The following is a 16,152-nucleotide window of genomic DNA, read 5'->3' as shown; positions in this document are numbered from 1 at the left end:
CTGTGTATTATGCAGTCATGTGCCCAGCAGTCTGTATATTATGTAGTCCTGTGCCCAGCGCTCTTTGTATTATGCAGTCCTTTGCCCAGCGCTCTTTGTATTATGTAGTCCTGTACCCAGCGCTCTGTGTATTATGTAGTCCTGTGCCCAGTGCTCTGTGTATTATGCAGTCCTGTGCCCAGTGCTCTGTGTATTATGCAGTCCAGTGCCATTTGCCAATAACAAAAAAAAAAAATATATATGTCCCCTGATTTTATTTTAAAAACCTGGTCACCTTATTTTAGTGGAAAACTGATATAATGCAAAAAAAGAACTATAAATCTAAAAAAGTATAACTACTCTAACCAGCAACCCAAAACTATCATCCCTTTATTTGTAATTAAGGTACAAATTGGCGGCAAATGTTCCTTGTCGGGTGTAGGTTATACAATAGGAACGTTTGAGCAAGGAACTGTTTCGCCGGCCGGAACTGGTAATGTTGCACAAGGCGGAACTTCCTGTCGGATAGGTAGGCTGCTTGTGGTGGGTGCAGAGTGTGTGTAGATCACAGAGCGCTAGTTTCGAATTGGTACCGCAGTGAGGACGGTGGTTTGTTGCGATGTACAGACCGAATTATCGCTCTCCTAACGCCTGTGGAGGCGGCGGTGTTGATGGAAGCCCGGGACCCTTCCGAAGCCCGGGGCCTTTTCCAGGCTCCGGGAGCCCCATGCTTCCTCCGCCACTGCCGCCTTGGGGCTACGGGAGTCCGCACACTCCGAATTACGGGCAGAGGCCTTCTAGGCCGTATGGGAGCGGGGGAGGGCAGTCTCCGCGGTCTTCGCCTTCTCCCGGGGGCTGGTACGGCCCTCAGTCTCCAGGTAGTACCCCACCCCGAAGAGGCAGCCCTCGCTATAACGTGTCACCGTACAACAAGTCTCCGGGAGGAGGAGGAGGAGGAGGAGGAAACCACCACTACCAGCAGCACAACGCCCGAGGATTCTCTTCACCCAGACACCCCGCCAACTACCAGGTAATAGGGAGGCCTGCCATAGGCCCGCTCACCCCACTATTAGCCATATTTCATTCCTTTTTTAGGTGCTGTGACTCCGCTGTCCCGTCTGTAAGCTGAGCGCTATTACCCTATCCGGTGTTCCGTCTGATTAGGTAACGGAAGTGACGTTCCTTCACCGCGATGGCCATTTTGATAAAACCCGCCACGGTCAGAAGGACATCTTTTTACACCCACATCTTGCATTTCACACTTATTTTTAGCAGTAAACTGAACTTGTATTTTGAGCATTTTGAAATCCGTCAGACTGTTTTGATGTTTAAAGCGGAGTTCCGGGCACAAAATCGACCTAATCGATTTTGTGGCCACCCGCTTGCTCTTCACCTGAAAAGGAATTGGATAGTTAGATTTTTTTATTTTTTTTTTACTTACCTTGTAATTGTAGAAAGAAATACTCACCTATTTTCCACTTCCTCCCTCTGCCTGCGGCCTGCGCCGTCACTTCCGGTTTGCAATGATTCCTGGGAGCTGAACGTCATCGCTCCCAGGAATCAATGCGACGGCACCGGCCCAGCTCGTCACTTCCGGTTAGACATATGCCGGTTTTCGGTAATTCGATATATCGCGGTATTGCATAGCCACGGTATTGTTATTGTGGCATTTTTAAAATACCGAGTTTCTCTGTCAAGTCTGCCTGACTTGTGAATTGATACATTTCAGTGAGCTGGATGACTCATTCACTCACACAGCTAACCCCTTTCAGCATTAAGTCTCCTAACTATAAACAAAAATGATTACATTTGTATCTTTTCCTTCCCTCTGCCAGGGAGAAAGGAAGTTTAACCTCTTAAAGACTGGATCTTTTTCTGACATTTGTTGCTTGCAAGTTAAAATCAGTTTTTGTTTGCTAGAAAAGTACTCAGAACCCCCAAACATTTTATATATTTTTTTAGCAGAGACCCTACAGGATAAAATGGCGATTGTTGTAATATTTTATGTCACACTGTATTTGCGCAGCAGTCTTTCAAACGCAATGATTAGACTTTAATGAATAAAAAAAAAAAAAAAAAAAACGTAACAGTAAAGTTATCCCAATTTTTTTTTTTGTTACACAGAGAATCGTGATCTTTATTCCAAGCTAAAAAATCGTGATTCTCATTTTGGCCAGAATCGTGCAGGTCTAATATATATATATATATATATATACACACACACGCATAGCAGCCCACATTACATTATTATATAGCCATCAAGCAGTGTCTGGCCTACCTGGTGATGACTGGTCCTGGCGCTCTGATCCGATCCGATGGCCTGGTCTTTAAAGGGGCAAATCCTTGCGATCCAGAAGTGGTTAAACCTGCAGGAGGACCGGTGTTTTTATCTATTAATGACTTTACTATTGCTTTAGGCCTGGTTCACATGTATGCGGGTTGGTGGTTCACATGTATGCGGGTTGGTGGTTCACATGTATGCGGGTTGGCGGCCCACATTTGCACAGGCATAGCAGCCCATTGATTTGAACGGGCTGCTATGCCCTCATTTTCCGCAGAAAAAAGGTGCATGCAGCATTTTTTTAAAATTCAGTGGCCTTGAAATCCATCCTGCTTTTGCACCATGCGACTAACCTGCAGTTCCTGCTCTGGCAAGCTTTCTGCATTTTTGTATACGTGGGCACGGCATTTAAAAATAAACAGTTTGCGTGTGCAGCGACGGCAGGTAAGTCGCATGGTGCAAAAGAAGGATGGATTTCATGGCCACTGCATTTTTTTAAATTCTGCATGCACCTTTTTTCAGCTGAAAACGCAGGCATAGCAGCTCAAGCCCATTCACATCAATGGGCTGCTATGCCTGTGCAAATGTGGGCCCCCAACCCGCATACATGTGAACCGCCAACCCGCATACATGTGAACCAGGCCTAAAGCAATAGTAAAGTCATTAATAGATAAAAACACCGGTCCTCCTGCAGGTTTAACCAATTAATGACTTTACTATTGCTTTAGGCCTGGTTCACATGTATGCGGGTTGGGGGCCCACATTTGCACAGGCATAGCAGCCCATTGATGTGAATGGGCTTGAGCTGCTATGCCTGCGTTTTCGGCTGAAAAAAGATGCATGCAGAATTTTAAAAAAATGCAGTGGCCATGAAATCCATCCTTCTTTTGCACCATGCGACTTACCTGCCGTTGCTGCACACGCAAACTGTTTTTAAATGCCGTGCCCACGTATACAAAAAATGCAGAAAGCTTGCCAGAGCAGGAACTGCAGGTTAGTCGCATGGTGCAAAAGCAGAATGGATTTCAAGGCCACTGAATTTAAAAAAAATGCTGCATGCACCTTTTTTCTGCGGAAAATGAGGGCATAGCCAGCCCGTTCAAATCAATGGGCTGCTATGCCTGTGCAAATGTGGGCCGCCAACCCGCATACATGTGAACCAGGCCTAAAGCAATAGTAAAGTCATTTATAAACAACACCTCCTTCAGGTTTAACCACTTCTTGACCACAAGGATTTGCCCTCTTAATGACCAGGCCATCGGATCGGAGCCGAGCGCCAGGACCAGTTATCACCAGTTAGGCCAGACACTGCTTGATGACCTATTTTAGGCCTGGTTCACAGAGTCTGTACTGACTGACTATATAATAATGTGCATAAGTGAACCAAAGCCCCTAAATTCAGCAATGAAATTGAAGTGAGGTGGAAATTTAATAATTTAAATTTAATAATAGAATACCGTGATAATACCGTATACCGTGGCAAAACCTTAATCAATTAATCGCAGCATGAAAATCTGATACCGTCACAAGCCTACTTCCGGTGCGACGCCGCATTCCTTGCTAAACAGCTTCTGGGCATGCCCAGAAGCTGTGGAGGAATGCGGCACCGCACCGGAAGGGACGAGACGGGCCGGTGCCGTCGCATTGATTCCTGGGAGCGATGACGTTCAGCTCCCAGGAATCATTGCAAACCGGGAGAAGACGCGGAAGAGGACGCAGAAGAGGATCGCGCTGGCTTCAGCTGCCCACAACAGACATGGCAACGCTGGAGAAGCTTTTTTATAAGTGAGTATTTCTTCTTGCAGGTAAGTGCGAACCGGGGCAGATCAGAGGCTAGCCATTGTGGAATGTACTAGCCCTGACTCTCTCGGGGGTATGTTCATTGAAAAAACTATTCTGTGCCCAGAACTCCGCTTTAATAGGTCTCATGCACACAGGGCGTTTGAAAAAAACGAGCTGCAAAGCTCGTTCTGATGCCAGGAAAAAGCAGCTGTAAAAACATGCTTTTAGAAGCGTTTTGTATTGGCGTTAGAGGTTGTTAACCCACTCTTGTACCTATAGGTAAGCCTTCTTCTAGACTTACCTATAGGCACTGTAAATATCTCCTAAACATGCCCCGTTTAGGAGATATTTACTTTTAATGCAGCCGATGACGTCATCAGCGCATGCGCTCTGAAGGAACGGACACCCGTGGTTCTGTGCCGTGAACGGGGTTGCTCCCGCGTGCATGCAAGGGAGTGATGTCATCGCACATGCAAGGGATTGATGTCATCGCGCCCCCGGCCAGTCAGATGGCCAGTGGACGCAAACCAGAAAGTAGGACGGCCAAACATGTCTGCCGTGTCACTGGTGAGGGGGCGCACTGCAGGGGCATTGTTCTAAGGTAAGTATTTCATAATGAGCTAGTATGCGATGCCTTTTGTCTTACAGGGGTTTACAAACTCTTTAAAGAGGTTGTAAACTCGTTTAACTTTTTTTTTTTTACAACCTGAAAGACAAACACATAATGAGCTAGTATGCATTGCATACTAGCTCATTATGAAATACCTTACAACGAGCCCCTGCCGTGCCTCTCACTCAACTGTATGACGGGCGACATGTTCAGTCGCCTGTCTTCCGGGATCGCGGCATCCGGCCATCTGATTGGCCGGAGCCGCGGTGACGTCACTCCCGCGCATGCGTGGCAGCCGACGGTCACGGCGCGGGTCTCTGAAGAAACGGCACGAGCGGCCGTTCCTTCAGAGCGCATGCGCTAGTGACGTCACTGGCTGCATGTAAAGTAAATATCTCCTAAACAGTACATGTTTAGGAGATATTTACAGTACTATAGGTAAGCCTTAATATAGGCTTACCTATAGGTAAGTTACAGAGGAGGGTTTACTTCCTCTTTAATGCACGTTTTAAGCCACATTTAGCAGCCTTTTTCTGCCCTCTTCTAGTTTCCAACCTCAAATCCAACTACTACAGCTTAAAAACATCCGACATAGCATAACACTGTATGCAGCCTTTAGCAGCATCGGCGTTTTTACAGTTTAACACTGCTAATCCAGAACGTACTACCCCTGGGGGGGGGGGGGGGGGGGGTTTACCTCTTAAAAATGCCTATGCCACTTACAGCTCCTAAAAGCCTGTGTGTGCATGAGGCCGTAGAATAACAAGGAGGGGGTGCAAAAAAAAGTCTTGCGCTCCTAAAAGCAGCTTTAAAAATGCCCTGTGTGCATGAGGCCTTAATAGCAGCAATGTTCTGTCAGATTAGCAACCTGTGAGATGATGATTATATATTATACAGGATTTATATATCGCAAACAGTTTGCGCAGCGCTTAACAAAAATGAAGGCAGACATTAGTTATAATACAATTTGATACAAACATCTAAGAGGGAGGGTCAATTGATACAAAAGGTAATAGCTGTGGGGGGTGAACTGTTGGAGAAAGTGTATTACTTAGCAGCCGTATAGGCTTCTTTAAGGAGAAGGGTTTTCAGGGATCGTTTAAAGATGGTTAGATTAGGACACAGATTGACGTAGGGAGTTCCAGAGGATGGGAGATGCTCTGGAGAAATCTTGGAGGTGACAAGAGAGCTAGAGAGCAGGAGGTCTTGGGAGGACTGAAGAGAGCAACTTGGTTGATATTTTCAGATTAGGTTATTGATGTAACTGGGGGAAGAGTTGTGGATGGCGTTGTGGGATCAGGAAGCTTGCCGCTGCTTTGAAAATTCAACATCAAAACAGTCTCACGGATTTAAAAATACTGTATTTCACTATGTAAGCTGAGTTTACTGGTAAAAATAAGTGTGAAATGCAAGACTTGGCTGGGTTTAACATGTCCGCTGCTGCCTTCCGACTACAGGCTTACTGCGGGGTGTACCAAGATGGCCGTCACGGTGTTGTGATTGAATATCACTTCCGTTAATCTGATGGGTCACTGGTTCTGACGGCACACCGGCCTGTACTCCGCCATGGGGAACATATGGCTTTCTGTTTCAAAACTTAGGCCCCATTCACACCTGTGTGATGTGCATTTTTTTTTTTTGTCAATTGATTGGGCTTCTCTACGTGCAACAAATGTATCGAGTACTTTTTTTTTTCGCAGAACCAAGCATTTTTTTTGTGATCCTGTCACATTTTTTCACATGACAAAATGCAGGGATGCTACCTGCATTTGAAGTGCCATTAAGAAATAATAGTACCACAAGCACGTTGTGGTGGTTTTTTATTTTTTTTTTTTGCGCATTGCCGTGTTTTCAAATCACTTGGGTGTGAATGCAGCCTTAGCCCTTGTTTACACTGCTGCAGCTTCTAATCCAACATCCCTGCGGGACTTCATCGCAGCTTGCATACAACTTTTCATAGGAGTCAATGCAAGCCTCATTGAAGTTGCCCCCAAAGTAGTGCATGAAACTTTTTCTAAGTTGGAGCACCTTGAGTTGCACCAATTGGAACAGTTCCAGTGCTGTTAATGGGTCGTGACTTGTCATGTGACTTTGAACTCTCAAGTTGTGGCAGTGTGTACCGAGGCTTAGTGGTGAAAGATGAATGTGGCTTCTAGATTTCTTTCTTTTTTACTCCCCTGTAATTCCCAAAATATTTTTTCCCTGCTTCAGACATTTTTGGCTCTGTGCTTAGGCTGCATTCGTACCTGGGTGTTTCTGCCTGCAATTTCAATACACTGCTAAAATGACAAATCACACAATGCATATTTCAGATGCCATTCTTTTTAAAGGCACCTGAAAACATAGTGCAGTTCTGCCGCCCCAAAGAAGCTCTGGATCCTTTTTTGGGTGAGAAGCTTAACGCAGTACGGTTTCTGTCTATGGCTGGCTTAAGTACCCCTGGCCATACACATCAGGTGCTTTGTGGATACCCAGCCCAAACACTTCTAAATTCTTCTTTTTTTTTTGTCCAGCATCAGACATAAATAGGAATAATGGAGTCAAACAATAGTTCCGGTTTAGGCACACACAAGAGGGAGGTGTGACCCGTATACAGTAAACAGTCCCATTGACATTTATATTTGGAGATACAGTAGTGATTAGGTAAAGTTTTCTCACTTTGATAACTTCCTTCACTTGGATTGTCAGTCTTTATCTGTTTCCAGGCATGAGATATTTTTCTGGAGGAGATGATAAATCTATTACTTATATCCTGAGTAGACAAGGTTAATGCCTTGTACACACAATGAGAAAATGGGAAAAAAATAATACGCATTCAGACAAAATCTCGGATAATTTAGATTTTTAGTACACAGCTTTTGAGAGCCGATCATGCATTTGAAAATATCTGAAGGCACATGTATGGAAGTTTTTATTGTAAGATAACCGAACAAACGATTTTCATGTACTTAGTATAGTATTTGCACGAAAAAAAAAATCGTGTGACCAAGACCACGCATTCCTGGAAACTAAAGAATACATTACAATTAGCATTTGCGCGAGTATTGGTCCTCGCGCAAATGCTCCTGATACTGATGCTTTGCAGAATGATTTGTGTCAATACAAATGAATGGGCGCAAATCTCACTGCATAGAATCGCATGCGACTTGAATAGGAACGCCTGTCCAAATTGCATGGGATTTCCCCCGCCATCCCTCTGTGTGGAAAAAAAAAGGAAAAGTGGGTAGTTTATTAATAATTTAACTCGCTGTACATATCTGGCAAATACGCTTTTATGCGGCCTCAGAGAAGTGGACCTTTCTCTGTGGGCTGCTTATCTGTCTTTGTGCTGGAAGCACGCCACACAGTATCATACTAATAATTGGGACCCAGGACTCCCAGTTTCAGGTCAACTGGTTGCTGTGATATCCTCTTATTGGCTATTTCTGTGATCAGTCGCTTTGCAGACCACCCACCCTTGTCGTCTTTCTTTTAGAATGGAGAGAAAGATACATTATGTCTTTCTCTCCTTGAAGGGAGAAAGATGTAAATAAACAGGGGTGTAGAATTTTTTTTAAAAAAAAATGTAATAATTATAGGAAATGGGTAGATCGATGTTTGATCTAGGTCAGTGCCAGGGTTAGTGCTTGTAAACAAGGGTCCAAGGTCATGGTCAGTACATTTTGAGCAGGAAAAGAATTAGGGAAAAAAAAATATTTTTTTTAAATAGTATCTGTGTTTTAGGCTCTCTTCAGTTTGCTTTTGAGCGTTTCTACTGTGCATTTTGCGATTTTTAGCCAAGAAAAACACAAATCATGGTAAAAACGCACTACATGCTTTTCTGCAGCTTCTCTATGGAAGTCTATTAACCCAAAAAAGCACAGTTTTGCGGTTAAAAAAAGTCCCTGACTCTTTCCAAAAACGCAGTGGCAAAAAAAATGCATTGATGTGAACGTGTTCCATAGAGCCTGTTTTTTAACAAGCAAATTTTACCATCTACACAAGCAAGGTGGTTCAAGGCATCCTCCCCACTGTGCTATTGTATTTTGAAAGCAGGGATGACTCCGCTGTAAGAATACACTGATCAGTGCTGTAACCAATTGGCTGCAGGGACTGATGGAGAATTTTCTCCTACATGCTCCCTCATTAGATCTCAATTGAACATCTATAGATGGACAGAAATTTGTCCTGTCTCTATCCTATTCAAAACTTGGCCAGGCAAAATAAAAAAGTAAATCCACAGAAGTACAGTACTTCTCTGCTGTAGCATGTTCCATACTGGGTGTAATTCAACCCACTTCTGTGTACCCAGTGCATCAAGGACCCATTCTTTGAGGGATCGTTATCCAGTCACCCTGGGTAAACAGGAGAATGCTACAGAGAGCAGATGCAAATCAGCAGTTTATTTGGTTTTTTGTTTTGCATTTGTTGTAAGAATGCAAGGGTTTTTTTAAAGAGGATTTGGGGCAGATAGGACAGGGAGGCAGATTGCTAGAATTGTGCATTAAAATTTTCCTACTGTGCCTAAGACCCTAAGGCTGGGTTCACAATATTGTGAATTGGATGCGGGTTTCCCCATGTTTAATTTGCATGTCAGGAGGGTGTGACCGCCTCTCTATGGAGCCGTTTCACATATCTCTGGAGCGGCTTCTGTGAGAATTGCACAGGAGTCCTGTGTGTCCTCTGCTCCGTTTTGGGTCCAAATTCAGCCAAAAATTCAGACTGAAATCGGACCTGAAACGTTGAACAGGGAAACACCGGACCCCTGCTGTGAGCCGCTCCCTGCAGCAGTGTGAACCCAATGTACTCAAGTTGGGTGTCTAGTTGATTCATTGAAAAAGGTTATCTGAACATCCACTTCAGATTAGTGGATTTTATTTTTTTTAAATGGACCTGAATTTGAGATTGCAGATATTTTTGCTGTTACTACTTACCATACTTTTTCTGCACGGTGTATATGTGTGAAGGTGCCCATCTTGGTATAAAGCACAGGCCTTTTCTTCCTGATATTGGAGCCTCCAACAAGGAAAACAGTGAGCAGCACAGTGGTGACATTACTAAATCTCACTCCTGATCTCCTGAGACAAGCTGTCAGTCAGCAGTACCTTAGATTCTACACCTTATATATTTGACTATTGTGCCTCATGAACCTAGACAGTGAGAGGCTTAAAATATGCAAGAAATAATGTTCTAGGCATTTTCCCACACCCAGGGTATCTCATGCAACCTGCCACACAAATGAATAGCTGTATGTAGCTATACTCTTGTAAAATGCCAATGTTCCTGTGCATGCTTTACCTATTTCCTGAATGCAAAACCTCTGTTTGGGGAAATCTGTTGTATGTGCATATGTAGGTAAATATTGATGTGCAGAAGCATCAGCGTTTACAAGAGTATGGCCATGTGCAATTGCTCCACTTTATGGCAAGCTGTTCACTGTACCTGCTATCCCCCGGGCTCAGGAAAATGTCTGGAATGTTATGCTGGGCGTATTTTAATTGTCTCTCCATCCCTGTACATGAGGTGTTAGGCTGTAGGTACGGTAGTGCTCGGGCATCCTGACATACCAAATAGTGCACTGGTATATTTTAGGAGATGGGATATAACAAGCTGCGCTAAAACGATATATCAGTGCTATGACCACACGTGTATGTGTGTGTATATATATATGTGTGTATATATATATGTGTGTATGTGTGTATATATATATATATATATATATATATATATATATATATATATATATATATATATATATATATATATATATATATACATACACACACAATTATAAAGTCCAAATAGTCTCTTCAAGTAATTTTCTCAATGATGAAAAACAGGAATCTTCAAATATAGTGAGACCTCCACCGGTAGTGCAAACTGCCAGATAATGGTGAATGGTGAGCCAATTCAAAGGATTCCACTCTCCAAGCCACTGAAAATAGCTCCCTTGTGAATTGTATTCGCTGTATTCCAAATATCCTGGACCATGAATAGCCTCAACTGATATTGGATCGTACATGTAGCAAAAAAGATGTAGGGTCCCATAGCGTAATACTGATATGGATATGTAAAAGTAGAAAGGAACCCAAAAATGTGCAAAATATATGTGAAAATAAATCACGCACAGACAAGTGTGAAGGGACCATAAAGGACAAATTCCAAGAAAGGATTCACCCAAAGTGCCCACTGCCAAGTGTACCAACTGCTTACCAGATATATAATAATTAATCGCCAAAGTACACCATGAGATGAGACAAGCACTATGTTCAATATCAAAATGATGACCACCACCGATAGTGCAAACTGCTTACCAGAAATAAATTATTAATTGCAAAATAGTGAATATGGACAATCCAGAGGTGAACCATAATCCACCAGTTGCAGACAGTGACCACCACCCAATAATGCAAACCGCTTACCAGATGTTGGTATATATAAAGCCAATTGGAATATAGATGCACCCCAGATCACATATGCTCCAGCATCCGGTATCAAAGGTTCAATGGCATCTGCTATGGTGAGATCAGACCAAAGTTCCTCCTGGTCCAAGGATGTTACAGGCACAAGTCTAGGTAGGCTCTAAAGCTAAGAGCAGCCTATATTTTAGGAGATATTAAAGGCAAAATGTATTATTTCTCAGGGCACTGCTTAGGCACAGTTAATAAATGTCTTAATTTTTGTTACATTGTTTATTGAAAGTTTTACACAAAAATAAGACAACCATTGTACCATGGCAAGTGCACTACAACATACAAATTGTACATACAGCCAAAAGTACATAAAAAAGAAAGGAAAAAAAGCCACGCAGGGCCCAACCATAGTTAACTTTTAAAATGATTCCTATGACCTGACAAATTGTTCAGATCCACTTTAAGCCAAAAAAGTGGCTACATTGTTTAAGTTTTAAATGCTACATGCCTATCTTTTTTTTTTTTTTCTCTTATGGAGGACATATATTGACTATTTGTTTACCTGATGATTTTCTTTCAAAGGGTTCTCCCAGGACATCTACACCTTACGGTACGGCGCATGGCAGAGAGAAAAGAGTATCTGATGTGGAAAACTATTACAAACCTTCAATGCTTGAGGATCCTTGGGCTAACCTAAAGCCATTATCCTTATCAGACATAGACCAAAAGAACAACAGTGAGCAGACAACAAATACTGGCAGAAGAGGGAGGTATTTTAGCTAACCCCTAAAATTCCAAACTCTGAGTGTAGACTAAAAACAAGGGATTATAAAGGACACAAGTCAACACTTTTTTAATTTTAGGAGGAAAATTCTTTTATCAGATTTATTTTTTTATTGCATCCGATATCGCCATACAGTGTTTTGGAAGTCTAGCGTTGTAGGAAAAAGTCAGGAAGTCCACCAGCAATGAAGAACAAGTTGTTCTATAATCACCAGCGTTCTGTGACTGTCTTACACGGGTTTCAGTTTCCAAGACTTCCTACTGCTCTGCATCCCTTAGGCTTATCCTAAAGCCTAATTTTTACTCTTTGTTCCACTAAATTGGATTTATTTTTAGGAAATACAATGGGTTTGTAATCGGTTTATGCTAAAAGTATATTATTTGTATGTAATTTTCAGAGGAGCTGTTAGTTTTATATCCTAAAATGTTACGGTCATGGCATTGCATCATGCCCTGTTTTTTGTTTTTTTCTTTTTTGGGTAATGTGCTTCTAGTTTTAATCAATAAGTTGCTTCATGGAAGCAGGATAGTTCTGACACATGCGTTGTTTTTGATTTTTTGCTGTAGAAGCAAAATTGCAGAATATAAAATCCCTTCGTGGTTTACACTTTTTGGCTTTTTTTTTTTTAATCAAGCTTGCTTGTTTTTGAGAAAAGTATATGCTAACTTGTATTGTTTGTATAATTTATCTTGAGAGCTTTTTAATTTATAAAAGAAACCACCGTGACGTGTTTTCATTTATAATAGTTTTATTTCCATTCATGCTAAAAGTTTACCCTTTTTAGGGAACACGAATATATAAGTGTGTAAACGTAATGTGACACTGTATATTAGGAACATCACCATAAAGAGGTTAGCTCTGCTAAATGTAACATTTACTTATGGCTTTGGTTTAATTATTTTAACTGTTATGTTTATAGAGTGATCATCTCTGACCATTAAAGTTTTGTTTGGTAGTGTGGGAACTAAAGCAGTTTTAGCAGCTTGAAATTTCATTATTGTAGCCCAAGAGGCAGGGCTCCAAGACCAAATACAATGTTTGTCCTTTCCTATGTAGTAAAAAATACTGTAACTGGTTTGTGTGTCCTTCAGTAAAGAATACTGTGGACTTGTTACAAGAGAATCTGTGGCCTGCCACTACTGACTTCTCCTCTTCCTGGGCTGTCATGTGGATCAGTCAAGATGAGCTTTGACTTGAATTTTCGGAATGTGTGCTGGGCCCCTTGGGTCTGTAATTCAAAAGTTAGAAAGCCAGATAAATCTAGCAAACTAACCCTTTCCAGAGATTCTGATTAAGACTAAATCACTGCGCAGTCCTGTACAATACAATTAAATAGGGATCAACCGATTATTGCTGGGGCCAAATATTGGAGGCCGATACTTAAAAAGTGACTATCGGCCACAAACTTGGCAATTTATTGCTTTTAAGTGGTTGTACCGGGGTGATGCCTGCACCTACAGACATCACCCCGGTACCGTTTTTTTAGAGCAGACAGTCGGTTTTCTTGTAACAACTAATGCAGCCACTCAGCTGTTATTACAAGCAGCGGGAGGGGACATGTGTTCCACTCCGCTCAGGTCTCCTGTCCCACCTGGAGGCTCGAGCGACCAGCCGACACATTCGCTGGCCAAAGACCCACACAAAGCCGGAATCTGCTTTGATAGGTTCTCCAATGTAGTAACCCGGAAGCGATGTCATTGCATCACTTTCGGTTACTAGAGCCTTAAAGGTGCCAGATTAAAAAAAAAAAAATTACAGTATTTAAAACAGCCAAACTTGGCGTTTTTAAATGCTTTTCAGTGCAGAGGAGGGGTTTGGGGTCTCTTAGATCCCAGATCTCTCCATAAAGAGTTCCGAGTTCCGGTTACTGTCTATTACTGTCACAAGGGATGTTTAAATAAAAAATGACAGTGTAAAAATAAAAACTTTAAATGTGCAGAATATCGGCCTGAAGGGTGGCCAGAAAGTCGCTATCGGCCCTAAAAAAACGATATTGGTTGTTTTCTACAATTAAATAATGACCCTGTGGGTAGCTGCAAATAATCTGCGTCCCACACCTAAATCTAAAACGAATGTATAGTAAAATTGCAGTGCTACCTAAAATGTATTACCTACATAGAAACAAATCTAGAAATAGATAGTGTGATGAAACCACTCTAGCACCCCCTATTGGGATGTAATTCCTATAATATAAATAAGTAATGCAATAGTGTTGAGAAATAAATATATACATAATGAGCAGAATGGTACAACCCCTTACATGTACTGTCATGTGTGTCAAAACAGTTCCAAAATTATTCCTAATACACCAGTCCATTTATAACTCCAAACATGCATATCTTCTCTTTAGAACTTGGTGTGTGTGTGTATGTATGTATGTATGTGTGTGTGTGTGTGTATATATATATATATATATATATATATATATATATATATAATATCTCAATTTTTTTGCATTTGTTTGGGCTGAAACAGCTTTTTTGATAATCGATTAGTTGGGTAACCCATTACTTGGCCTGCATACAGAATGCATTATTTGTTTACATATCAGGAAATACAATGCAGCACTCATACAGCTCAGCAAACCCTCAATACATGTCTGTATACACAGTGGAGCACACATACAGCTCAGTACCCCCCTCCATACATGTCAGTATACGTAGTGTAACACGCGTACAGCTCAGTACGCCATCCATACATGTCGGTATACATAGTGCAGTGGACGTACATCTCATTACACACATTTGGTAAGCAAACTGGTTTGCAAATTGAACTGGAAATTTTTATCTTTGTTTGTCTCGTGTTTGGGATCCCACCTGCCCAACCCCTCACAGGAAGCCAACACTGCACACAGCTAATCACCGGCAGTGAGAAATTTCCCGATCTGTGCAGCTGCGGATCGGGATCTGTCTCCCTGCCTCGGTCAGTGTTGGTGGGATCCTGAACACACCCGAGTCTATTCCTACCCTCCATACATGTCAGTATACACAGTGCAGCACACATACAGCTCAGTACACCCTCCATGCATGTCAGTACACAGTGCAGCACACATACAGCTCAGTACACCTTCCATGCATGTCAGTAAACTTGTGAATGTGTGAGGAGCAATGCCTCATGGGACATGTAGTCTAGGGCCGAAACAACTAATCATTTTGACAACTAATCGATTATGAAAATAGTTAACTATTTTCATAATCGATTACTTGGTCAGTCGTCCGCCCTTCCAGTGCTCCTTACCATTAAGACCAGTTATAGGTGGAGGGGGTGACCATTTTTTGCATTATCGTTGATATCTATATTGAGCCAGGCAACGCACTGACACCTTTGCTGCCATTGTGCGATGTGCTGGGTGTTCAGTGTGACCCTGTGCCTTTAAGAAGGGGTGGGCTCCCTCCAGTCACCTGTCCTCCATCTATCCCATTAAATGCATGTGCTCTCATTGTAGAGACTCTTTAAATTGTAGAGTTAGGGACTGCAGATTTCAGGGTGCCTTGCTGCGGCCTGCAGCTTACGCATGTATTTGCAAATGTGTGCAACCAAACCCCTGTTTTTAACGCATACTGTTAGACAGTGCAATTCGGTTGGTCGCTGGCTGGTTGGTAAGTTGTGACTGGAAATCTCTTCGTTTTTCTTGATCAGCTGATTAGTTAGCCTGCATACAGAATGCATTATTTGTTTTACATATCAGACACAGTGAAGCACACACACAGCTCAGGACCCCATCCATACATGTCGGTAAGTGCCTGAGAACTTGTGAATGTGTGAGGAGCAAATCCTTATAGGACATGTAGTCCTGGGCAGGAAGTAAGTGGTTCTAAAGGCAGAAGTTTTTCTTACCTTGCTATAGGGGCACTCTACTATACTTTGCAGCTTGCTATTGAGGGAACTCTGAAACCAGGAGGAGCCAGAAGCCTCTGGGGGACCCCAGAAGAGGAGAATCGGTACTGCTCTGTGCAAAACCATTACACAGAGCAGGCAAGTATAACATGCTTTTTCTGTTTTTTTAATCTGCCTAACAAATTGGCCAAAAAAATGCATAAAAAATGCAAAACGCAATCCCTGTGCGCAAAAAGCACTGCAGAATTGGTTGAAAGCAAGCTGCATAAATGTGAACTGAGCCGTATGCTGGAGATGCACTTTGAATTTTGGACGAGAATATTTATACGAAAAATCTTTGCACATTTGCTGAATGTGACTGTCATTTGTAAATTTCACTTACTTTAAACGTTCAGTTTTAAAATTAATGGAATTTCTGTACGAAAACCACATACACTGAAAATTCCCTTGACCAAGAAGTTTTCTATTCTTCTCTTTCGATTCCCAT

General features: G+C 42.2%; 1 protein-coding gene across 1 annotated transcript; it reads left to right on the top strand.

The window, feature by feature from the left end:
- Positions 1-492: 492 nt before the first annotated feature.
- MPLKIP (M-phase specific PLK1 interacting protein) lies at positions 493-12,302 on the top strand. Its single transcript, XM_082259926.1, has 2 exons — positions 493-1,009; positions 11,627-12,302. The coding sequence occupies exons 1-2, from the start codon at positions 599-601 to the stop codon at positions 11,825-11,827; spliced, it is 612 nt and encodes a 203-aa protein (XP_082116052.1). The 5' UTR covers positions 493-598; the 3' UTR covers positions 11,828-12,302.
- The last annotated feature ends 3,850 nt before the right edge of the window (positions 12,303-16,152 follow it).

Source organism: Pelophylax lessonae, assembly GCF_965119305.1.
Source record: "Pelophylax lessonae genome assembly, chromosome: 5".
NCBI lineage: Eukaryota > Metazoa > Chordata > Amphibia > Anura > Ranidae > Pelophylax > Pelophylax lessonae.
The sequence above is the reverse complement of the archived record's forward strand: the minus strand, read 5'-3'. Positions and strand labels throughout refer to the sequence as shown.